The sequence below is a fragment of the Bubalus bubalis genome, chromosome 24, assembly GCF_019923935.1.
Source record: "Bubalus bubalis isolate 160015118507 breed Murrah chromosome 24, NDDB_SH_1, whole genome shotgun sequence".
Taxonomy (NCBI): Eukaryota; Metazoa; Chordata; class Mammalia; order Artiodactyla; family Bovidae; genus Bubalus; species Bubalus bubalis.
In genome coordinates this window covers 23,310,557-23,336,912 of record NC_059180.1, presented here as the reverse complement: position 1 = coordinate 23,336,912, position 26,356 = coordinate 23,310,557, and the positions used below count along the sequence as shown (strand labels likewise).

The 26,356-nt window shown below is 39.6% G+C and overlaps 1 protein-coding gene and 1 pseudogene across 1 annotated transcript in view; one reads left to right on the top strand and one right to left on the bottom strand.

Annotated features, from left to right (window-relative positions):
* DNAH3 (dynein axonemal heavy chain 3) overlaps positions 1-26,356 on the bottom strand; it is a 242,044-nt gene that overhangs the window by 191,857 nt on the left and 23,831 nt on the right. Inside the window, exons 10-17 of the mRNA XM_025274559.3 lie at positions 25,774-25,953; positions 21,438-21,574; positions 18,457-18,562; positions 18,131-18,309; positions 9,246-9,430; positions 7,893-8,016; positions 2,071-2,224; positions 1,159-1,303 (exon numbers count right to left, since the gene is read on the bottom strand). Coding sequence (XP_025130344.3) covers positions 1,159-1,303; positions 2,071-2,224; positions 7,893-8,016; positions 9,246-9,430; positions 18,131-18,309; positions 18,457-18,562; positions 21,438-21,574; positions 25,774-25,953 — 1,210 coding nt within the window. The remainder of the gene's footprint in view (positions 1-1,158; positions 1,304-2,070; positions 2,225-7,892; positions 8,017-9,245; positions 9,431-18,130; positions 18,310-18,456; positions 18,563-21,437; positions 21,575-25,773; positions 25,954-26,356) is intronic.
* Positions 13,171-14,341, top strand: LOC102412670 (annotated as a pseudogene).

The window sequence follows — 26,356 nt, the reverse complement described above, 5'->3', positions numbered from 1 at the left end:
AAGCTATAGTAACAATGAAGAGATCAATAGTTGCTAGGTGTTAAGGCTGTAGAGAGTGTGATTATGATGGAGTAGTACAAGGAAGTTTATTGAAGTCATTGGAACTAATAAACAAAATATAAAAATTTTAAATATATTATCTCTAACAAAAAGACATGCTAAATTATAAATACTTCCTTAACACTATAAATATTTTGTGCCTCAAATCAACAAAAAGCATCATGTTTAAAAGTGACATTCTAGAAGAATTCCATTAGAATCAGGAATAAGACAAAGGTGTTCATTATAACTACTGTTTAATTTGGAAGTGCTAGTTAACACAGAAAAGTGAATTTTAAAAGAGGTGTGAAAGTGATAAATAAGGTAAAATATTCTAAATGTGTAGATATGATTGAGTACTTGAAAAACTAAAATGCATCCAAAAAATATTTTTCAAAACTGAAAACTATTTAAATAAGGTGGTTTACTAATAGAAAAAAGTGAGAGAGCACATAAATAGACTTATTAAACAAGGAATTGACCAATAAACATTCAACTTCTATTAAAGGAAAAACACTTTTTTGAGCAAAAAAGTAAAGCTCTTACTTCTCATGTTTGTTGAGGGTATGAGGGATGGATACTCAAATACTGCTAGAAGAATATTAAATTAAAACATAACTTTTCTGGAAAGCAACACCAATAATAAAAGTAAATTCTAAAATCCTTATATTTTTATTACAACCCTTTCTTTGATCTAGCCATTTGACTTTCAGTAATTTATCCTAAGAAAATTATCATTATTGTATCCAGAAAATTGGCAACAAAGGTGTTCTTCATAGTTGTGTTTATTATATTGAAGCACTGGCATAAAGCATCAGCATAATAGGGGAACTGCCATCTTATCCTCCCACCACTTGCCTCTCCGAGTCACTACCCAATCCATGGCTTTGAGTGGTTGCCCATTCTATTTTATCCTAGCTACAGGTCTGGCTTTTTGATCCCCACCTTCCATCGTTATCACATCAGAACAATTTAACTATGGTTGCCTTAATCCAGAGTGTGAGAATATGATAAAAAGTCCAGCCAGAATCTGAAGTCCCAGTCTTATTTCAGAACTGGCTGGGTTGATTCTGCTACCGTATTCCCATCCTGTCCGAGTAGAGTGAATCAGCGGCATACCATTCATCCACTCCTCTGACTTGGTGCTAAACTCGTAGGCTGTCACCCACAGCTGCTCATAAGGCGCTTTGTTGGCCATCACAGTTTGCAGAAGAGGGAAGGTACTCTTCTCCTTTTCCAACAGCTCCTCCTCCTTATTGATCAACTGCAGGGCAAAAGGGGATGCTGTTTATTGGGTGGGTGGTTCTTCTGAACCCTAGAAACCACCATGGCAAATTCCTCAGTGCTTTGAAAACCAAGTTGAGGAAGATGCATGTTCATCTGGAGAGTAAGACCAGAAAATAAGGTATGAACTCAAGCAAGAAGGTCTCTCTGTTACCTCTGAGAGTCATGGCACCTGAGATCAGTGAGTGAAACTTTACAGTAATTGGCCACTTGCTCCATCATCTTTGCTTCCACCATAACACATACATATTCCCATTTTCATGAATTTTTATATGTACTTTAACTGTTAACACAATGTTACCTTCTTGTGCTGAACTGCCTCAGAGGTAAGAACTTTAATGATTAAAGAACTTACTACTGTAGACAACTTCAGGGCAAGTTACTTAGCTTCTTCAAGACTTAGTTCTCCCATTTTAAATAGAGATAAATGAATATATAGTACCTACCCCAAAGATTTATTATGGATATTAAGTGATATATCACATATGAAGTCCTTTGTACATTATGTACATAATACATGCTTGATAAATGTCAGCAATTATTCCATTATATTAATAACTCTTCTTTATGTACGCAGTGACTAACAAAGCTGATATAATGTTAGGGTATGGGAAAAGGTAGTTGAAAACAGAGAAAGAACTGGTCAATCAACTAATACTATCCACCTGACAGGTGATGTTAGGAAAACACATAACCAAGGACCAACAGAGCAGTACAGTCATAAGTGCCCATCCCAAGACCCCAAACCTCAAATTCCACCAGTGCTTGATCTAGGTTCTTTGAAAGCTCATTAAGCTTTTCAACATTGTTCTTCATTTCTTCTGTAGTCATTACTTCACGTTTCCTAAAACCTTCCAGTTCCTTGCTGTAGCCCTCAAGTTTCACTTCAAATTCTGAGCACCTGAAAGTAAAGACAATCCAATCGTATTTGGATTTTCCATTTATCAGCACTGCTCAGCCATATTCAAGCCTGGGGAGAATATGATCTTCTGATACAATAGATATAAAACTTACAAATATATGCTATTATACATAATTTGTAATCCTACCTCCCAGAGACAGCTGCTGTGAACCTATTGGTGGTTAAATATTTCCAGCTGTTTCTCATACAGGTAAATGTATATAAAATATATATTATTATATATATGCTATATAATATATGTTGTTGTTTAGTTGCTAAGTCATATCTGACTCTTTTGTCACCCCAAGCACTGTAGCATGCCGGGCTACTGTTGTCCATGGGATTTCCCAGGCAAGAATACTGGTGTAGGTTGCCATTTCCTACTCCAGTGGATCGTTCTGATCCAGGGATTGAACCTGTGTCTCCTGGACTGGCAGCTGGATTCTTTACCACTGAGCCACCAGAGAAGCCCTAATAAAATATATACATGTATAAAATTCATGCATATAGATATTATTTATTTATCTATTAGATATTTATTATTAAATGCCTGATTCCAAGAACTGCTCTAGGCATCAGGAATATATTTGTGAAGTACACCCTTAAGCTCCCTACCCTTATGGAGCTTGTATTTTAGTTTGGGGAAACCCAAACAGTAAACATATATGAATGGATGAATGAATGGATGGATAGATAAAACCATACATAGATAAATACGAAATAAGATATTTCTGATAGTGATAAATGCTCTGAAGAAAACAGAACAGAGCAGAATGCCTAGTGGACGGACGTGAGGAGCTACTTTAGTTAGAGTGATCAGGGAAGACTATTCCAGAGATTTATCTACTTCATTCATATTATCAACAAAGCAGTTCTCAAATGTACTTCTCCCTTTTCCTAAGAGGTAGATTAGCATAGTGTTAAGTGGATAGGTTCTAGAGCTGGACTGACTAGTTCAAGTCCCTACATTGCTACACAGTAGCTATGTGACCTTGTTCAAGTCCTTTAAACTCTTTAGGCCTCAGATAAAACAGGGGTGGATAAAGTACCTACTCTAGTAGTCAATAAGCTAACATACACAAAATGCCCAAACTGAGCCTGGTACATAATAATCACTATAAAAGTGTTCAGTTTCATTCACTAGAATTTAAACTCTACCAATGCAGTTTTAATCTCCTTAATTCCTTATTCAGTCTCCAGCACTTAAAAGAAGCATGTAGCATAATACCATCAATATTCATTGAATGAATAAGGAGAATTTGCCATGGAGAACAACTATAGTAACATAAATTTGGCTATTATCTTAAAAATACTTAATTTTGTTATGGCAGTTTTGATGTTCTTTTTTTTTTTTGTCTTAAAAATAATTTAAAAGAGTTCATTTTCAATGGTTTGATTTGAATTTATTTCTAACTACACTGTGTGGTAAGTAGCCTCTGGTAAGGTCCTCAAAGAGACACACCTCCTGGTACTTATAGCCTTGTATAACCGTCCTCTTGAGTTTGGGCTAGAGCTAGTAACTCACTTCTAACAAAGAATATGGCAAAATTGATGGGATGTTACTTCCTCATTTTATAGGCAAAGGTAGTCTCAAGTTGGAGCCACTGGTCATGCTTGATAACCTGCAATAGAATAGGACATCCTTCTTTTCTCTCCCTCCCTAGTCTTGCCTTAATGGGCTCCTTCTCATCCTTCAAGTTTCATTTACATGAGCCCTTCCCAGATTTGCCCTTTGAATGCAACCACTGTGCTCCATTTTCCCATTTTTTTTCTTAATAGGGCTTCTGTCTTATCAACTTTATCTTCCACCCCACACGTCCCTTTTCTTCTCTGTATTCTCAGAGAAGAGAAATGGATACAGGAGCCCAAGAGGAAAGCAGACAAGCTGGCTACTGCCTCTCATGCTTGTTTTTCACCAAAGTTTCAAGGATTCAGAGATAGAAAACTAAGTGCAACAAGACACATAGCACTAAGGTTTTGCTTTTGTTTTGTGATTTTATACTCTGATAGGTATTAATTTCAGAGAATGTCCTTATTAGGAAAGTCTCATTCATTTACTCACTCATTCATTCATTCATCAAAAGAGTGAGAACTTGCTATTTGCAAAGCATTATGTTCTCTCTGGACCCCGGAACACAATCTGGGTACTCTCCCTAAGATACCTTTCTTTCTACTTACAAGATGTACTCTCATGGCAAAGAGCAGCTCACATTCTTGAGATGTTTGTCATATATATTTCAAGTTACTTTTAGGCCCTTGGAACCTACCACTGAGTGGAACAAAATGGGAGGAAAGCTGATTCTCCTGTTGTCCACACAATTATGTGCTCCTGACTGCCTTTTCACATCATTAAGATTCTTTTTAGATGCCAAATACAGACTTACACACAAAAATAAATCTCTGATAAAAGCACTTTTCAATTCTTCCCAGAGGGAAGTAGTATACAAACTCAGTGATTATTGGAAAATATTACTGTTACCTATTGCTTAAAATTTCTCTTTTGCAAATTTTATTGAAGTACAGTTGACTTGCAATATTATATTGGTCTCAGTTGTATAACACAGTGATTTGATATCTTTATTGATCACACATTAGACAAAGTTATTATAAAATATTGACTATATTCCCTATGCTATGCATTATATCACTGTAAAATATTTTTTAGAACTAACAGTTTATATTGTTTTAAATTTTTATAATTACTTAGCACATTACAATTTCTAAAGTGCTTTCAAATCCATAATATATACATATATATAAGTATGTCATTAGTAAATAGTAGGCACTTGGGAAATTCGGTTAAGTAAATTGAGTTCTATTCCTAGGACCACCTGAAGTCTGTGGAGAATATTGCAATAATTTTAAAATGTTATAATGTTAAGAATTCTGGCAAGAAACATAATTTACTCTGATGTTCAAAGAAAGAGACTTCAATGAAGGGACTACTTACAGAGGTGAGATGTGGGTAGGGTTAAAGGAACAAAGAGAGGAGAATGAAGCATCCAGAGACTAGTAACCTCAGAGGGAAGTCACTATGATCCCTAGGCCTGAGGGGACAATAAGAACTGGAAACACGGAGGAGAAAGAATTGTATTCCTGGAGGGATGCAGCTACTGGCCAGAATCCCAGGAACGAGTAGGGAGGGAGAGGAGAAGCAGCACAGCAGCCACTCTCCAGCCTCGAGAGGGCTTTCCACTGGCCCTGCCTGTCTGGATCCAACAGACACAGGAGCTGAAGGCTAGAGACTGCAGGAATCAGCCAACCATGCATGGAGTGGACAGAGGAAGGTGGATAGAAATTGGGAGAGGGTGTGGGGACAACAAATGGAAATTGGCATTGAAGTAAAAAAAATTACTGTGGCCTGGGAAAATAAGATCAAGTCTCTTAGAGAGGGAAGGGGATTGTTCTCATAGAAGATGAATGAACAAATGAGTATTTCTAAGCCCTCCTTGCAGGTTTTCTCAGGATTTATGCAAAAATGATGCACAGGAAGTTTAAGAGTTCATTAAAGAGAGGGCTGAGCCCAGGGCTGCAGGTGTCCGTAGAACTGCTTCTCTGCTGAGTTCTGTTATTGAGAGCTCAGATACCAAGTGATGGGTCAAGCTTGAGTTGCCCCTCCAAGAAAAAGTCTGGCACTCTCCTCTCACCATGAATGACACGTATTCCAATTCCTTGCAGAGCCACCCCTCAGTACCTATTAACTTCAACAGTTATTATGAATGGTCTTAGAGTAATGTTCTAGAAGTCTGCTCACAGGTAGTGGTTTGAAAGTGAAGAAGCATTCTTCTCCCTAAAGAAGTCATTGTTAATGTGCAAAAGAAGCTGACTGTTCCTGAATGCCTGCCATGTGCTGGATAGCACTTAGGCACCACCTCAGACCATCTGATTTCATCCTTAAAACAATGACACCTCTCACAAAATCAGATGATCTGAGATTGGTTCTACTATCCCCAGTTTCCAGATGAGGACACTTAGGCTCAAAAAAGATGAAGAAATTTACTCCTGTTCATCTAGCTTTTAAAATGGTTCTGCTTCTTGGTGAGGCATCAAAACTCAGTTCCACTGAGGAGGGAGAATATGTGTAAGGGATGAGGGGGTACAGGAGGACCCTATACTTTCTGCTCAATTTTTCTGTGAACCTAAAACTGCTCTAAAAAGGAAAAAAGATGCTTGATCCTTGGAAGGAAAGCTATGACAAACCTAGGCAGCATATTAAAAAGCAGAGACATCACTTTGCTGACACAGGTCCGTATAATCAAAGCTATGATTTTTCTAGTAGCCATGTACAGATGTGCGAATTGGACCATAAAGAAGGCTGAGCACTGAAGAACTGATGCTTTCAAATTGTGATATTGGAAAACATTCTTGAGAGTCCCTTGGACTGATTTCCTTTAGTCAGTCCTAAAGGATGCTGATGCTGAAGCTGAAGCTGAAGCTCCAATACTTTTGCCATCTTCTGTGAAGAACTAACTAATTGGAAAAGACCATGATGTTGAGAAAGATCAAGGGCAGGAAGGGAAGGGGACGACAGAGGATGAGATGGTTGAATAGCATCACGGACTAAGTGGACATGAGTTTGAGCAAATTCTGGGAGATAGTGAAAGACAGGGAAGCCTGGCATGCTGCAGTCCATGGGGTTGCAAAGAGACAAAGCTTAGCAACTGAATAACAAAAAAAGCATTACTTAAAAAGTATCTATTCATTGGGCTAAATTCTGGGTTCTGGGGACAGCAGCCATTTAGGTAGAGGGAGAAGAAGGCTGTAGATAGAAACAAACATACACGTCTCTTTGGTTGTTTTGCTGGGCAAAGGTTGTTGTGAAGATAGCAACTTCCTCTCTTGGGATTATCCTTGAGTGCAGTCTCCCATCCCTGCTTTTATCTGCTCTTTTCCTTTCTCCTGAGTATTAGCAAGGATTATGGAATCTAAAATTGGGTACTAGGGGTTTCATGTGTGATGGGGATGGTAACTGGTATGAATTTGCAGTCCCTAAACAAAGTGCTATAAGTTGGTATGTGCATGTGTGAGTATGTGTGCACGCATGTGCACATGCATATGTACACAAGCATGTCTTTACCAGATACGTGATACTTGGCCCACTTCACTTGACATTGTCTGACTTCTTCAGTATGTGATATTTTGTCATTGTATTAAAATCTTTATTTAGCAGTCAAACACACTTTTGTGTCTAGAATAGAGCACAGCACATAGTAAAAAGCCATAATACTCAATGAAAAAATGATTACAGGCAGATTAGCACTGAATGAGATCAGCTGCAAAACAGGCAGTTTCTCAGCTACCAACCATGTTTTATTATTCCTGTCTTGATATCTCACAGACCCACGGTCTTAAATGTAAGGCTGACAATTTTGCTATTATTATTGTAAGGCTGCTCTTATATGCTACTATTTTTGCCTTTTTCTCTCTGCAGCACTAAATTTCAATTGTTCAAGGCAGGGAGGGAAGGCATTGGTTGGAGTTACTACAGTGAAGCAGGCTTACAGAGAATATCCCTTAGTGGGAAACAAAAGGAAATTCCTTCTCCACCAATTGTCATGAGCTTTCACCCACGCATTGCTGGATCAGGGGTGGCCTTAGACAGAACCAGGAACATATAGCATATTATAAAGCTGGATATCATTTCTTAAACATCAGACTTTTCCTGTACCTTTTAATAAGGTCCATCTCTGCCTGATCCCTCTTGCTAAGGAGAAGGTTCCGGCTGTTTTCAAAGATATCTTCAATCTGGTCTGGCCAGAGGAACAGAGTGCTGTTCAGTTTGATATCCTCTTCTGCAAAACACACACAGTCTGCTTTGGACACTGCTCAGTTCTCAATGAATAAATTCAGAATAAGAGGTCAACAGCAGTGAGTATAGGGGTGGCAATTAATGAACAGGCCCATTATTGATGAATGTTACCCAACATTTCCTGAGCACTTACCAAGGGCCAGGCTAGAAGGTAGATGGTATAATCATCTTTGTTTTTACAGATGGGAGACAAAGTTAAGCCAAGTGGTCAAGGTCACACTGCTAGGAGACAGCAGAGAAGATTTCAAACCCAGGACTAACCAACTCCAAAGCCTGTGTCCTAAGCAGTATGCACTTCATTATCTTCCTAGGCTAGGTCTGAGTAGAATCCTAGCTAAAGTTTGGTCTATTCTTTAAACTATTTCACCTCATCTGAATTTCAGTCTGGGTTAAAGGTCAGTGGTAATATCAATGCCAGATACCCTACCCATTTTATGGTTCTGGTCAGTTAAAATGCCCTGGGTTTCTTATGTACCCTTGGGAATTTAGGGGGTAGAGACCACAATGAGGGATTCCAGTGTGTGTTCACATGGTCAAGAGCACAGCTCACGAATGTGCAGGTGGATGGTTATGGGACCAATTTTTCACTCCCCATCCCTATCTTTCCCTCCCATAAACATTCCTCCCTAACCATGGTGAACACCAGATAATTCACAGGTATTTCCAAATGGAAAAAGGTTCTGAAATGTGACTTGTAGAGGTGATATTAGCTTTTCCTTCAGAACCTGGTCCTTACAAACTTAGGTCCTTATTGAGTCCTAACTTGGCTCAATAAGCCATGAAGGGGCCCTGACCATTTCTTTCCTCTTAAAATATGCAGGAGCATGAAGGAAAGTGCTCTGGCTTCCTCAAAGGTAGGATTGTATTAAGATTATAGATAAATGAAATCTACCCATTTATAAAAGGAATCTGCATTTGAAAGAGACTTTTTTAGGAACACCACACATAAGATGCAAAGAAAGGCATCTAAGAACCAGTCAAGTCCCTAGATATTTCTTTTTGTCTATCAATAAGATTCTCTTCATTTGATTAAAATTTCTCTGGATAAGAGTGTGGAATTAGTGTCTCTAATATAGAGACATACTTAAAAAGCAGCTCTTCTGATACAGATATTTAGTGGGAGGATTGTGAACTCTTCTTTTCTGGCTCCTTATATCTAAACATATAAACATATACATACATTTGCATGTATACACATGACATTGGACTTACGGGACAAGTCTGCATAGTCCATCAAGAACTCCAGCCGTTCAACCGCATCTCTAAGTTGCCTCCTGAGTTTGAACACGGTGACATTGCTGGATTTCTTTAAGAATTCAATGAGGAATACTAGCTCCCCAGTGTTGATAGGAATCTCACTGACTTTGTCGGCAATGAGGCTGTACTGATTACAGATGCTACAGGGAAAGTAACAGCTATCATCAACATCTAAAATAACTTTCTTATAAAACCCACTATACTAAGCAGACATGATTACTATTTGGAGATTAGAAGAAGGTTTTCCAATTTTTCTCTACCTGTAAATTCTTGATGGATAATATTCACATGCATACCATATTTAGAAATAATAACAGTAGACATGGTAATAATATATGACATGTACTATGCCCTTTACCATGCCCATTCTAATCACTGAATGAGTATTAAGTGCTTTAATTTTCACAAAATTTTTAAGAGTTAGGAACTATTAATATTATTAACATTTTATAATGGAAAAAATGAGGCTGAGTAACTTTATCCATTACTTTGCCAACAAAGGTCCATCTAGTCAAGGCTATGGTTTTTCCAGTGGTCATGTATGGGTGTGAGAGTTGGACTGTGAAGAAAGCTGAGCGCCGAAGAATTGATGCTTTTGAACTGTGATGTTGGAGAAGACTCTTGAGAGTCCCTTGGACTGCAAGGAGATCCAACCAGTCCATTCTGAAGGAGATCAGCCCTGGGATTTCTTTGGAAGGAAAGATGCTAAAGCTGAAACTCCAGTACTTTGGCCACCTCATGCAAAGAGTTGACTCATTGGAAAAGACTCTGATGCTGGGAGGGATTGGGGGCAGGAGGAGAAGGGGACGACAGAGGATGAGATGGCTGGATGGCATCACTGGCTCGATGGATGTGAGTCTGAGTGAACTCTGGGAGTTGGTGATGGACAGGGAGGCCTGGCGTGCTGCGATTCATGGGGTTGCAAAGAGTCGGACATGACTGAGCGACTGAACTGAACTGAACTGAACTTTATCCAAAGCAACATGATGTTTAGGTGTCAGAGCCAGGATCTGAACCTGGTTTAACTGATTCCAAACCTTATACTCGTAACAAATAAGAGTTAAATCTTACTTGGTTCAGTCTTGGAAGACTGAACTTTTCTAAGAATCTGTCCATGTCTTCCAGGTTACCCATTTTATTCAACATAGTTTTAGAAGTCCTAGTTACAGCAATCAGAGAAGAAAAAGAAATAAAAGGAATTCAGATTGGAAAAGAAGAAGTAAAGCTCTCACTGTGTGCAGATGACATGATACTATACATAGAAAACCCTAAAGATACTATCAGAAAATTACTATTCAGTGAATTTAGCAAAGTCATAGGATACAAAATCAATACACAGAAATCACTTGCACTCCTATATACTAACAATGAAAAATCAGAAAGAGAAATTAAAGAATCAATCCCATTCACCCTTGCAACAAAAAGAATAAAATACCTAGGAATAACACTACCTAAGGAGACAAAATAACTGTATACAGAAAATTATATGACATTGATGAAAGAAATCAAAGACTACATAAACAGATGGAGAGATATTCCATGTTCCTAGGTAAGAAGAATCAGGATTGTGAAAATGACTATACTACCAAAGGCAATCTACAGATTCAATGTGATCCCTATCAAATTACTGATGGCATTTTTCATGGAACTAGAACAAAAAATTTTCACAATTCATATGGAAACACAAAAGACCTTGAATAGCGAAAGCAGTCTTGAAAAAGAAAAATGGAGCTGAAGGAATCAACCTTCCTGACTTCAGATTATACTACAAAGCTACAGTCATCAAAACCTATGATACTGGCACAAAAACAGAAATATAGACCAATGGAACAAGATAGAAAACTCAAAAATAAACCCACACACTCATGGGTACCTTATTTTTGACAAAGGAGGCAAGAATATATAATGGGGCAAAGACAGCCTCTTCAATAAGTGGTGCTGGGAAAACTGGACAGCTACGTGTAAAAGAATGAAATTACAACACTTCCTAACACCATACACAAAGATAACCTTAAATGGATGAAAAACCTAAATGTAAGACCAGAAACTATAAAACTCTTAGAGGAAAACATAGGCAGAACACTCTCTGACATAAATTAAAGCCAGATCCTCTATAACCCACCTCCTAGAGTAATGGAAATAAAAACAAAAGTAAACAAGTGGGATGTGATTAAACTTAAAAGCTTTTGCACAGCAAAGGAAACTATAAGCAAGGTAAAAAGAGAACCCTTAGAATGGGAGAAAATAATAGCAAATGAAACAACTGACCAAGGATTAATTTCCAAAATATATATAAGCAGCTCATACAATTCAATACCAGAAAAACAAACAACCCAATCAAAAAGTGGGCAGGAGACCTAAACTGACATTTCTCCAAAGAAGACATACAAATGGCTAACAAACACATGAAAAGATGCTCAATATAGTTCATTAACAGAGAAATGCAAATCAAAACTACAATGAGCTATCACTTCACACCAGTCAGAATGGCCATCATCAAAAAGTCTACAAACAATAAATGTTTGAGAGGGTGTGGGGAAAAGGGAATGCTCTTGCACTGTTTGTGGGAATGTAAACCGATACAGCCACTATGGAAGATGGTATGGAAATTCCTTAAAAAACTAGGAATAAAACCAGTGTATGACCCAGCAGTCCCACTCCTAGCCATATACTCTGAGGAAAGCAAAATTGAAAAAGACACATGTACCCCAATGTTCATTGCAGCACTATTTACAATAGCTAGAACATGGAAGCAACCTAGACGTTCATCAACAGATAAATGGATAAAGAAGCAGTGGTACACATATATAATAGAATATCACACAACCCTAAAAAAGGAATGCATCTGAGTCAGTTCTAATGAGGTGGATGAACCTAGAGCCAATTATACAGAGTGAAGTAAGTCAGAAACAGAAAAACAATTATCGTATATGGGCTTCCCTTGTGGCTCAGCTGGTAAAGAATCTGCCTGCAATGCGGGAGACCTGGGTTTCATCCTTGGGTTGGGAAGATCCCCTGGAGAAGGGAAAGGCTACCTACTCCAGTATTCTGGCCTGGAGAATTCCATGGACTGTACAGTCCTTGGGGTCGCAAAGAGTCAGACACGACTGAGCAACTTTCACTTTCAATGCATATATACAGAATCTAGAAAGATGGTACTGAAGAATTTATTTGCAGGGCAGCAATGGAGAAACAGACATAGAGAACAGACTCATGGACACGGGGAGAGGGGAGGAGAGGGTGCAATGTATGGAGAGAGTAACATGGAAATTTAATTACCATATGTAAAATAGACAATGGGAATTGCTGTTTGCCTCAGGGAACTCAAACAGGGGCTTCTGCATCAACCTAGAGGGGTGGGAAGGGAAGGGAGACAGGAGGGAGGGGACATATGTATACCTATGGCTGATTCATGTTGAGGTTTGACAAAAAAAAACAAAATTCTGTAAAGCATTATCCTTCAATTAAAAAATAAAAATTTAAAAAACAATAGCTATCATAGTTTTGCCCTCGCCGTGAGGAGGAGGTGGAGGAGGAGTCCGCTCCGGGAGATGGAGCATCGAGCTGGAGCGCGGAGCCTGAGGGAGGGAGCCTAGCCGCCTGCCCGCCCGACGCCGCCACCCTCTCCCCTCCGTAAGTAAGTCGGAGCCCGGGCCAGGCCTGCACGCCGCCCCAGCCTCTCCCTCGTCGTCAGGCCTCGAGGGCAGCGCTCGAGAGCCAGGGGGAGGGACAGAGAGTGAGCGAAAGTGCGCCGGAAGGGGGCGGCCGGACAGAGCGAGCGCTCGCGAGCGCCCACGCGTGTGGCGTGAAAGGAAGCGGCTGCCCGGCCCCTTTGCCTTCCCTTCTCTCCCCGTCCCCGCCCCACCCCGAAAGCAGCACCATGTCGGCGCCTGCGGCCAATGTCAGTAAAAAGCAGCTCAACTCCAACCTCGAGGGGGCCTACGAAACCTCAGAAAAAGAACAGCAAGAAGCAATTGAACATGTTGATGAAGTACAAAATGAAATAGACTTAATGAACAAGCCAGTGAGGAGATTTTTGAAAGTAGAACAGAAATATAACAAACTCCGCCAACCATTTTTACAAAAGAGGTCCGAATTGATCGCCAAAATCCCAAATTTTGGGGTAACCACACTGGGGAGGAGGATGAAGAGGCGCTGCATTATTTGACAAGAGTTGAAGTGACAGAATTTGAAGACATTAAATCAGGTTACAGAAAAGATTTTTATTTTTGATGAAAACCCTTACTTCGAAAATAAAATTCTTTCCAAAGAATTTCATCCGAATGAGAGTGGTGATCCATCTTCAAAGACCACTGAAATCAAATGGAAATCTAGAAAGGATTTGACGAAACGATCAAGTCAAACATGGAATAAAGCCAGTAGGAAGAGATAGTGAGGAACCAGAAAGCTTCTTCACCTGGTTTACTGATCATTCTGAAGCAGGTGCAGATGAGTTCAGTTCAGTTCAGCCGCTCAGTCCTGTCCGATTCTTTGCGACCCCATGGACTGCAGCAGGCCAGGCCTCCCTGTCCATCACCAACTCCGGGAGTTTACTCAAACTCATCTCCATTGAGTCAGTGATGCCATTCAGCCATCTCATCCTTTGTTGTCCCCTTCTCCTCTTGCCTTTAATCTTTCCCTGCATCAGGGTCTTTTCAAATGAGTCAGCTCTTCACATCAGGTGGCCAAAGTGTTGGAGTTTCAGGTTCAACATCAGTCCTTCCAATGAACATTCAGGACCGATTTTCTTTAGGATGGACTGGTTGGATCTCCTTGCAGTCCAAGGGACTCAGATGAGTTAGGAGAGGTCATCAAAGATGATATTTGGCCAAATCCATTACAGTACTACTTGGTTCCTGACGTGGATGATGAGGAAGGGAAAGGAGAAGAGGAAGACGATGATGAAGAGGAAGAAGGATTGGAAGATATTGATGAAGACAGGGATGAGGATGAAGGTGAAGAAGATGAAGATGATGATGAGGGGGAGGAAGGAGAGAAAGATGAAGGAAAAGATGACTAATGGAACACTGATGGATTCCAACCTTTTTAAATTTTCTCCAGTCCCTGGGAGCAACTTGCAGTCTTTTTATTTTTCCTCCTCTTGTGCTTAGTCACCCTGTTTTTGAGGTCTCTTTTCTCCTTTATACCATAGTTCACAACTTATTGGAGGGGGGGAATACCTTGAGCAGAATTCAGTAGGAAAAGAATCTCTACCCCTTTCTGTTCCAAGTTCATTTTTATCCCTTCCTGTCTCAACAGAAATATATATATTGGTCTCTGTCCCCATTTCCTAGCACCAAGCCCATGAAACCCATGTAATTTTATGGGTGATAAGAGTATCTTTCATTCTAGTGAGGTGACTCAGGGTGACTCCTGGATGAGGAGCTGGTCACTGGAAAGACTGAGCCATGATTAGAAGCCTGGAACAAATTAATTAAACTCAAGAAAAGGGTCACTAGAACTTTCAATTTACACCTGGTTGGTCAGAAGCACAGAAGCACAACTTGAACTTGTGACTGGTGTCTGAAATTATGAGAGACAGTCATAGGACTGAGCCCGTAACCTGTGGAAGCTGATGCTACCTCTGGGAAGACCGTGTCAGAATTAAGTTGAATTGCAGGGCACCCAGCTGAATTGATTTGTGTGGGGAAAGTCCTCTACACATTTGGTGACCAGCAGTGACAAGAATGAAGAGTTCTATATAAAAGTAAAGGAAACACACAGAAAACACACAGTAAGAAAGATATGGATTTTTGCTACTCACAAGTTAGACTGGGTTGAGTCTTTCTTTTATACCCATTAACTACTAGACCCTCTAAAAGTCCTGAATATGGGTTGATAATATCATAAATCTGGCCAAAATAACTTCTTAGCAATAACCAGGGATAAGTTAAGCACAACAAACACTGTTTTCTACAAGCACTGACAATATCATTTAAAATGAAGATCCAGGGGTCCTGTAAGCACAGGGCTATTCTCTGTCTGGTGTAGTGATGGCATAAGGGAGACCAATATATTTTGCATCAATCTATGGCCTCTCTACTTTGTTGTCACTTTTTGGACAAGATTTTCCACCCTGAGGGGAACATATATTCAGACCTCTACCAGGGCCATGGAATTTCTGATCAATATTTCAAGTCATTGTTTTAGCAACTTTAGACCAATGCACCTATAGTGGAAATGGATGGCATGGCCACATTATTACCAATGCACTTCAAGGTGCCTCCTGCCTTTATGGCCAGAGCATCCCTTTCCAGGGCATACCTATCACTGGAAACAGGAAGTTACTTCACTCAGCAATCACAGGACAAAAAAGTAGCAAGGGTGGGATGTGGGTTCAGAAGATTCAAACTCACCTAATTGGGCAAGTGAGTTCCACCCCCCCCAACCCCCCACCCCCAGGCCTCTTCTCCATTCAGTAGGGTGTTTTATGTCTGCTTTACCTACCTCATTGGATGGCTGAGAAGAACAAATGAGTCAGAGTCACTATTTTCAAGGTAGAAAGAAACTTCAGAACTCAATCACTGACCAGGAGTTTCTGTTTCTGGGCTCTTAGAAACCCCCAGGTTTGTAATGGGACCCTTACTTTCATTTATATTAAAAAGAGGAAAGGAAATTATACATTTATTTTGATGGGGAAGAAAGCATGGACCAACCAAGGCACCATGTTGCTTGATTTGACAGGAAGTGAAAGTGAAAGTCAGTCAGTCATGTCCAACTCTTTGCAACTCCATGGACTATATAGTCTAAGGAATTCTCCAGGCCAGAATACTGGAGTGGGTAGCCTTTCCCTCCTCCAGGGGATCTTCCCAACCCAGGGATCAAACCCAGGTCTTCCGCATTGCAGGCAGGATTCTTTACCAGTTGAGCCACTGGGGAAGCCCTGATTTGACAGGAACAAATAATTAAGGAAAAAACAACAACAACAACAACTACCTGATGCTCAAACTTTCCAAAAGGAAGTGTCCTAGTAGTTCGAAGGCTGAAAACGTTTTACTGTCCTAGTCCCAAATATTTGTTCTATAGGAAAAGGAATTGAAGATCCAAGAGGTGAAGCCAGAGAACACAAACAAGTAAATGGAAGGCCTTGGATTCAAAGTCAAGACTTCTGGCTCCCCAAACAGGAATCCTACCATTTCATTACTCAGTCAGAAAGTTGAATGCAGTGGTGGAGAATGTGGATTTGGAGTCAAAATGAACTAGGTTTAAGCCCTGGATGTGCCACTTGAGGATCTCTTGGAGGCTCAGTTTCTTTATCAACATAAAGGAGAGAATAATGAACAACTTCTTAGGGTTGGTGTAAAGACTGATTAGATATTGAATGTTCTGAACACTTACACAGTGCCTGGACTACAATGTGTGCTGGAAAAATGGTAACTATAAGCACCATTAATTTGCTGATGAGTTTCTGATATGTAGTTTATAAATCTTAAAAGTGCCATGAAATGCTAAATTTATACTTATCTACAAATAAATGAATGATATATAAAATAATATTAATAATGATTATTAGTGTTAAATCATTTTAGTGTATCATTTAAAGCTGTCTGAGAAAGAGAGCTAAAAATAAGACACATGTTGTAACATTCAAATAGAAGCTGCTGCTGCTAAGTCACTTCAGTCGTGTACGACTCTGTGCGACCCCAGAGATGGCAGCCCACCAGGCTCCCCTGTCCCTGGGATTCTCCAGGCAAGAACACTGGAGTGGGCTGCCATTTCCTTCTCCAATGCATGAAAGTGAAAAGTGAAAGTGAAGTCGCTCAGTCGTGTCCGACTCTTAGCGACCCCATGGACTGCAGCCTACCAGGCTCCTCCGTCCATGGGATTTTCCAGGCAAGGGTACTGAAGTAGAAAGCAGAGTAGCAGAAATTTACTGTCCCAGCATCTTAGCATCATTTCCTTTTCTAGTAACCACAGCCTACATCTTTTCGGGGTACCTTCTCTTTCCTTTTCTTGATTCTCATGGTTTAGGTAAGGCTGACATTCACTCCAGAGATGAGAATAGTACCCAGATCTAAACCATCCTCTTGACTATGGTGTTTGCCTTGGTGTTGTCCAAACAATCCAAGTCAGGCCAGTGCCACACCTGCCCAGTGGCACAGCATTAGAAAAAAGGGGAAATCTTTTTTCCCCTGTGAATGAGAACCTGGGAGGATTAAGTCTGGAGCTGCTGGGGCCCACAAACTGGAGAGAACCTGTCTGAGAATGAAGCTGACACAGCAGACAGCAAGCAAGAGGGAGGGAGACTACATCCTAATTTGTAGTATTGAGGGCCTGAGGCTAGCCAGCTCCTAAACTTTTCAACATGCAGACTCCACATTTCTTTTTTACATTAGCCAGTCTCACCTCCTACCCCTTACAACCAAAAATGTATTGACTAACATATGGTCATTAGTAAAATGAAGGCATGATATACAGTTTAAGATTGAATAACAGTATCCCCACATCCAGACAGTAGAAGTCTGCATAGAAGAGATTCTGAGGGCTGATTGTAAGCATGCTGTATCTTCGAATGTGTGACAGGTGGCCAGTGAGAGGGCCTGTGAGCTCAGACTGCCAGGTAATATCTCTCTGTAGTTGTCTGCAAGAAAGCAAAGGCTGAAGGATCAGAGATTAACTGCCTCAGGATTCTTTCCATCTTCATACTCTAGTAGTTTTCTCCTTATTGTTTATCATCTCACCTGAACCTAGAGTCCCTGCAACCCTCACTTTGGGGGCAGAAACAAGTTGAATTGGAAGTTCAGCCTGGTCATTGCTGGAAGGTGCAAGTTCGATCCACTTTTTCATTCTCCCGTTTGTGCCAATTATCACTGCTATTTCCCTGTATGCAACAATAATACCTGGTGTTGGTGTCCCGGTTTACATCCACTTGGAATTGAATCAAACGGTCTTTAAGATTTTGGGCTCGTTCACAGAGATCATAATTTAGGGTCATGGTGTCAAGGCAGAACATGGCCAAAGGCACAGTTATGTGCATGGATGCAATTTCATTTCTCCGCTTTTTAATGCTATTGATCCTCTGTAGAAAAGAGTAGATTCAGTAGTTTAATTTGTCTTTAGCCTCTATGCATTTGCCCCTAGCCTCATCCCCAGCCAATACAGTGCTATTGGCCTGTCTATAACATGTAACCAAGATACAAAAAAAATGTCAAGTGGCGTCTCCTACCATCACAAAATCCTCGATTTCATGATTTTCTTTCAGGAATTCAGTGATGTTTTGTTCTGCCGTGTTGTCCAATAAGTCATCATACTTTTTGTATACATTTAAGTATCTTCATATTGAAGAGCAGAAAATCAAAGATACAAATACAGGTCACCGAATCAGATTAGTCAGAGTGGCAAACAAAGAGATAATATAAAAATTAGTCCAAACTATGAAAGAAACACAACATGGAAAAAGGCACAGTGAACTGGGAATTCAGAACTTTGCCTTCAAATTCCAAATTTTGCCACTTCTGAGCTACATGAACTTAGACAAAATATTTCTATTTTTCAAAGGTCAGTGTCCTTAATTTTAAGTGGAAACACCTCATTGGACTGTTGTAAAGCTATAATATAAAGCAATTAATACTATGCCTAACATACAGTAAATGTGCAATAAACAATACTTCCTATTCCTCCTTCTAGTTCTAAAATTCTATGTCTAAATTTTAAGATGAATATTCGGGAACTAATGAACCTGAAGTCTATTGAACAGAATTCAGTTTCTCTCTGTCTGTTGTCAGATGTAAAAATGGCTGGACAGATTTTCCCAAAATTGGAGGATGTTTTGGGATGCTCTGACTTAAAGTATATTCGAAATAAAAAAAAGATGACATGGAGTAGACAGAATTAACTTTGCAGAGCCCAGTGGTATACTTCCAAGAGTTGGCCAACACTTTAGAGACTGAAACTAAGATACAGAGAAGCTTCTGGAACTGTCAGTCCAGAAAAACAAACTATATGTATAAGAATAAACAGGGTAAACAGAGGTTTCTAATAGAAGATCCTAGGTTGAATTCATGAGGGCAGAGCTTCCAAATCTGAGGCCATGATTTTCAGAATAGACAAGCAGCTGTTCTCAAATGGAGGTGATTTTGTCCCCAGGGGACATTTGGCCATGTCTGAATACATTTTTGGTTGTCAAAAGTAGGGAGGGTCCTACTAACAGGAAGAAGCCAGGGATGTTGCTAAACACCCTATCATATAAAAGACAGCCTCTCGTAATACAGAATTTTTTGGTCTAGTCTTTTTTGCTTCCCTTCCTTTTGTTCTCTTCTCTTGTGATTTGATGACTATCTTTAGGGTTGTGTTTGGATTGCATTTTCTTTTCTGTGTGCCTATCTATTGTAGATTTTTGATTTACAGTTTCCATGAGGTTTTGACATAGCAGCCTACACATATATACACACACACAAACTCACACAAGGCTGTTTTAAGTTGCTGGTATCTTAATTTCAAATGCATTTCCAATATCTTGCAGTTGAACTCTCCTCCTTTCACGATTGCTGATTTTGATATATTTGTGTGTGGATGATTTTCTTTCTTTACTGTATGTTTGCCTTTACTGGTGAGATTTCCCTTTTGTAATTTTCTTTTTCCTATTTGTGGGCTTTTTGTTTTTGCCTAGAGAAGTTTCTTTAGTATTTGTTGTAAAGCTGATTAGGTGGTGTTGAATTCTCTTAGCTTTTGATTGTCTATAATGCTTTTGAGGGATTGGGGGCAGGAAGAGAAGGGGACAACAGAGGATGAGATGGTTGGATGGCATCACTGACTCGATGGACATGAGTTTGAGTAAACTCCTGGAGTTGGTGATGGACAGGGAGGCCTGGTGTGCTGTGATTCATGGGGTTGCAAAGAGTTAGACACGACTGAGTGACTGAACTGAACTGAAAGCTTTTGATTTCTCTGTCAGGTTTGAATGAGAGCCTTGCTGCATTGAGTATTCTTGGTTGTAGGTTTTTCCTTTTTATCACTTTAAATATACTGTGTCACTCCTTTCTGGTCTGTGGAGTTTCTGCTGAAAAATCAGCTGATAACCATATGGGGTTCCCTTGTATATTATTTGTTGCTTTTCCCTTGCTGCTTTTAATATATTCTATGTCCTTAATTTTTGTCAGTGTGATTAATATGTGTCTCAGCATGTTCCTTCTTGGGTTTATCCTGTATGGGACTCTCTGCACTTCCTGGACTTGAGTGTTTCCTTTTCATGTTAGGGAAGTTATTGGCTATTATCTCTTCAAATACCTTTCTATGTCCATTTTTCTCTCTCTTCTCCTTCCTGGACCACTATAATGTGAATGTTGGTGTGTTTAATTTTATGCCAGAGGTCTTTAAGGCAGTCCTTACTTCTTTTCATTCTTTTTCCTTTATTCTGTTCTGTAGCAGTGATTTCCACCAGTCAATCTGTTTTCCAGCTCACTTACTCATTCTTCTGCCTCATTTACTCTGCTATTGATTCCTTCTAGGGATTTTTCATTTCAGTTACTGTATTTTTCATCTCTGTTTACTTGTTCTTTAAATCTTCTAGCTCTTTACTAAACATTTTTTTTATCTCCTCAGTCTGTATATCCATTCTGTTTCTGAGATCTTGGATCATCTTCATTATCATTATTCTGAATTCTTTTTCTGGAAGATTGTCTATCTCTACTTCACTGAGTTGTTCTTCTGGGGTTTACCTTCTTTCTTTATCTAGAACATATGTCATAAAGAACATATGCCATCTCATTTTGTCAGACTTTCTGTGTTTGTGCTCTCTGTTCTGGAGGCTGCAGGACTATAGTTCTTCTTGCTTCTGGTGTCTGCCACCTGGTGAGTGAAGTTGGTCCAGGGGTTTTTCAAGGCTTCCTGGTAGGACTGGTGCCTGACCACTGGTTAAAATTCAGGAATTTCTAAATTCCAGAATCTATCTGGTGCCAAGGCTTTCAGATAATAGGGGTAAACCTCTAATTTGAATTCTGGCTCTCCTATCTATTTGCTGTATAACATTGGGAAAGTTATGGTTTCTTCATCTGCAAATGGGGATAAATAGTAATCCCTATGTAAGTAAGTATTGGCTACTTATTACGTATTGTTTCAGGTCTGTGGGAATAGGGATTATTTATTTGATGATAGGTAGGAACTCTAAACCAATGCCAAAATGGCTAAGTTACAACTAAACCAACTTACTTGCAGGGACCAACTTGATTTTTCTGAAATACCTCGAAAGTTTGATCCACAAAGTCAGAAACCAGTTTTTCATCAGCATTAACAGTTTCAAGTATCAGATTATATCCTTTCAACTCTGGGAACAGGATAGATTCCACCTAAAGAGTAGAAACCACTTTTAAATGTCATAAGACATCCACAAGACACAAGGAGGAAGATGGCATCAAACTAAAATCTCTAGCAATGTACTCATTTCCAGGGATATCAGCTGCATTTCAATTCTATTTTCCCTCAGATGGTGCTGGAATCACTCCATTATTCCCTTTAATTTTATTCTCCCTCTTCTTCCTCTTACTGGATTACTCATGTTTCAAATCCCTACTCTTTAAACTTTCATTTCCTTTAAGTGTCCCCCTGGGCCCCCAGTGGATGTTAGGTTTCCCTGCTTAAAGCTCACACTCTAAATTTATCCCTCTTGAACTCATCATAATTGTAATTAGATGAATGTGTAATGAGCTGTTCTAGGTTTGTTCTGGGATATTGATGCCATAAATGCCTGGATCCTATCTGACTTCTTCACTATGGTGAGAGGCCTAACAAGCGTGGCACATAGTAAGTGCTCAATAAACATTGTGTGACTAAATAAATATTACAGTGGTACTCCTTCCCCTACCAAACACTTTTCCTCTCTAATGATAAGCTACTAGAAGCATGCTTTCCAATTCAAACTCTTCTACTAGCTGACTATGTGACCTTAGGTAAGCTACTTTCTGTGGACTTTCATTTTCTCACCTGAAGAAAGGGAGAAAGATACTAGATTCTTCTCTCAGTTCAGGGGGAAAAGCTATGTCTTATGATCTGAGGCACAAAATAAGTTTTTTCTGAGAATTCAACTTTCTAACTTCTTAATGGCACATGTGTACTTCTAAGAATGTTCTCAGTTGCATGGCTCATGCAGGCTACAAGTCCTTGTTGGGGGTCCATTGCTTTCCACTGCCCTCTCTGCTAAGAAGGATTTTAGTGATCTGTCTCAGAAAAGATTCTTCTGAATGCTTTACTGAGTTACATGGGTTATATGCAGTTGATGAGAATGCATCAATTTAGAAAGTGGCAAAAGCAAGTGCAACTGAACTTTCTCTTCCCTCTTTGGACAACCCAAAGGTTTTAAAACCAGTGAAGGAGCAACTTCTTTGCTGTAGCCATACTATAGACAGTGTTTGAAAGCAAGGATATGAATGAAATGGTTTAGGGCAGCATGACTGGAGTGTTCAGGCAACGCAATAAATAGATCACAGGTGAGCAGGATAAAAAGACTGCCTCTTGGGGGAAGTCTTCAATTGAAAAATGACTTTAAATATGGCTGATTTTCACTAGGGAGAACAATATGGAGGTTCCTTAAACACTAAAAATTGAGTTGCCTTATGATCTAGAAATCTTACTCATAAGAGATATATCCAGGGAAAAGTCTAATTCAAAAGGATCCATGCACCGTGATGACCACAGCAACACTACTTATAATAGCCAAGACATGGGAGCAACCTAAATGTCCACTGACAGATGAATGGATAAAGTAAATGTGGCACATATAGACACACACACACACACACACACACACATACACACACGGTATATACACATATAAGGCATACATACATATATATACACACTCAGTCACAATAAAGAATGAAATAATGCCATTTGCAGCAACATGAATGGATCTAGACATTATCATACTAAGCAAAGTATTAATAAGTCAGAAAGAGAAAGACAAATGCCATATAATATCACTTATGTGTAGAATCTAAAATATGACATAAATGAACTTATTTACAAAACAGACTGACAGACATAGAAAATAAACTTATGGTTACCAAAGGGGAAAGGAGAGGGAGGGATACATTTGAAATTTGGGATTAACAGATATACACCCAGTTCAGTTCAGTCGCTCAGTTGGTCCGACTCTTTGCGACCCCATGAATCACAGCACGCCAGGCCACCCTGTCCATCACCAACTCCCGGAGTTCACCCAAACCCATGTGCATCGAGTTGGTGATGCTATCCAGCCATCTCATCCTCCGCCATCCCCTTGTCCTCCTGCCCCCAATCCTTCCCAGCATCAGGGTCTTTTCCAATGATATACACTACTGTATATAAAATAGATAAACAACAAAGAGCCACAGTTTAGCACAGGAAACTATATTCAATATCTTGTAATATCCTATAATGAAAAAGAATCTGAAAAAGCATATGCATATAAGTTGGACACAACTTAGCAACTGAACAACAATAATATATGTATATGTATAACTGAATCATTTTACTGTGAACATGAAATGTTGTAAATCAACTATACTTTAATTAAAAAAACACACCTTTAAAAAAGTGGCTGGCTCTCTTATACCCTGCAGAGCAGTCTATAAAACTGAGCCAAGAACAACAGTACTCTTTCCAGGTAATCATTGTTACTATCTGCTTATCTCCCTGACTCTCCGATCCCAGACTTCTTGGTTTTGTCATCACCTTCAGTATTTTCTCTTGTATACTTCTCCAACTTTGGCATTTCTCTGGCACTTTGAGTTAGAAAATTCTTCCATGACGAGAGACTGACCCAAGCAATCTTATTTCACAATTGTGAAAGTAAGGCATCAACTGCTAATGCTGTTTTAAATTCTAATTATTGCAATTTTATAAAATCCTTCCTTTATCTCATCCAGCTTCCTTTTATTTATCTCTTTTCATTTCAGTCAGTATTACAGATTCATATTTTTCTCAACTTTTGGCTACAACAAATATTTTCTGATATTTACTTTTGTTTCTTTAGTAACTTTCTTACAAATACACTTTTCTTTTGCACCTTGAGTACAGTTTTCAAACATCTCATGCCGATACTTTTTTCTAACTTTTAAAATTCATGTTTATATATAAGGCAGGACTGAGAGGAGATAGGGTACTGTCTACCTGTTGCTGTTCTCAGGTATTCTTCTTAGATATTCAATCTGAAGGGTTATTCTTTTAAAATGTCACTAGCCAGATCAGAGACAATACAGTATGAGGGGTTCAGGGAGGGAGACTGTGCCCTGGGCATCTTTAGACAGAGAACTCAGATCCTGGGCTGCTTTTTCTTAGTCTAGAAGAGTCATCAGCATTTACTTGGGTCTGGCTTTCAAACCTGGTACAAACTGTGACCTATGGCTGGCATTACAGTAATGCCTATGACTTGGCATTACAATTCACTAAATCTACTACCAGCTCCTGCTGGGCTGTCTTGCAGCAGCAGCCACATAAGCCCTGGGCTCTCCCAACACAGCTGCTTGTAAACATTGCTCATCAACAGCAGTGAAGGGGAACTTGAGTGGTATGTACTTTATCTGTCTCCAAGCCCCACACTTATCCTTCCAAATTACAGGATCTTCTCTTTCATTTCCTTCCTAGGGATATTGATTGTAGGAGAGCTGCCCACGCTTCTTCCCTCTCTGCACATCCAGTTTTCCTGTTAGTCTGACTCGGCTGGATTAAAACCCTCAATTTAGAGTTCTCTGGTGAAACCAACTGGAACATGTAGCTTCACATGCTTTCCTAAAAACTCCAACTCTAATCATGAGATCTTAGAGCCCTCTAAGTACAGGGCTGCAAAGAGAAGCGTGCTTAAGGGTACCTGAGCATCATACATGGGGAGGGAGGAGGAGGGGGAGGCGGAGGTGAGGGGGGTAGAAACATCTCACAAGCCCCTTCCCTACGTGGGGCTGGACACTGGCCTCTCGCCACATCAACCACCCAGAAGGAGACAGAAGATGGAATGCAAAAGAGTCACACTCATGTGGGTGATCCTGCCCAGTTCTAAAAGTCTGCTAATAACTGAGATCTGATTAATAAAGTCACCCTGGAAAGGAAACTTGGAAAAAGTTTTCCTTTTCTAAGTTCCCTAGGAACTTCCCTTCCCAGGAAGGGAAGGTTTAATCTCTCCCCTAGAAGTTAAACAAACTAATAAACAAACAAACATATGGCGCTTTAAGAACTAAATGAGATACATAGTCTTATGAAAATTCTTGGCAAAGTGCATAGCAACTGATCCATCATGAATTATTAATCCAAGATGGATATGGCTTGGGACACATCTGCCCTTTTGAGGTTGGCATCATGTACATAACTCTGCTTGCTCACAAAGTAGATCTCAGTGTATTTGTTAATGGGATGCATGGAAATTTCTTTAAGGCCCCAATTCTCTTTCAGGGGGTCAAGAGGGTGTACTCAGGCTATGTCTCCCATAGTAAAACCCTACTTTGCACAAGCAGCCATTTAAACATAACTTTTATTCAATAAGTGAATACAAATAAAAACAAATAATTCAGTACTATACCTTGGGAATCCCTTCAGAGTTCTTAATAATTTCCAAGAAAGAGTTACGTATTAATTCCCAGCAGTCATCAAAAGATGGATTAAAGACAATAATTGGCTCATTGACTTCAAGCTTGATCATAATCAGCTGAGGTATAAAGAACTCCATTTCTTGGTAGGGCTCCTCAAAATCATTTCCATCCTTCAGGATACATAAGATATGGTGATTATTACAAAATGGAACCTTTTAGAATCAAAGGAGTGACTTTTACCTGTTCATAGCGCTACATGGGTACCAGAAAAGGAAATGTAAGGTACCATGCACTGTTTATATTTAAAATAAGGATTAAGTCTGGCTTAGCCCACCTGAGTTCACCCTCTCCCCCTTCTTCAAAGTATGTTTATATTGCTTGGAAATTATTTTATCAATATTTCCAAATCCTCCCCATCTGTTAAAATTCTGAACAAAATCTCCTCCTTTGGGAAGCCTCCCTGTTCCCCATGAAGAAATAACCTTCTACCTCTGAACTTCCTTATTTCCACTTGCGTGTGGTATTTTATCTTTCTCTCATGAGATTTACATGCACAGGATCTGTGTCTGAACC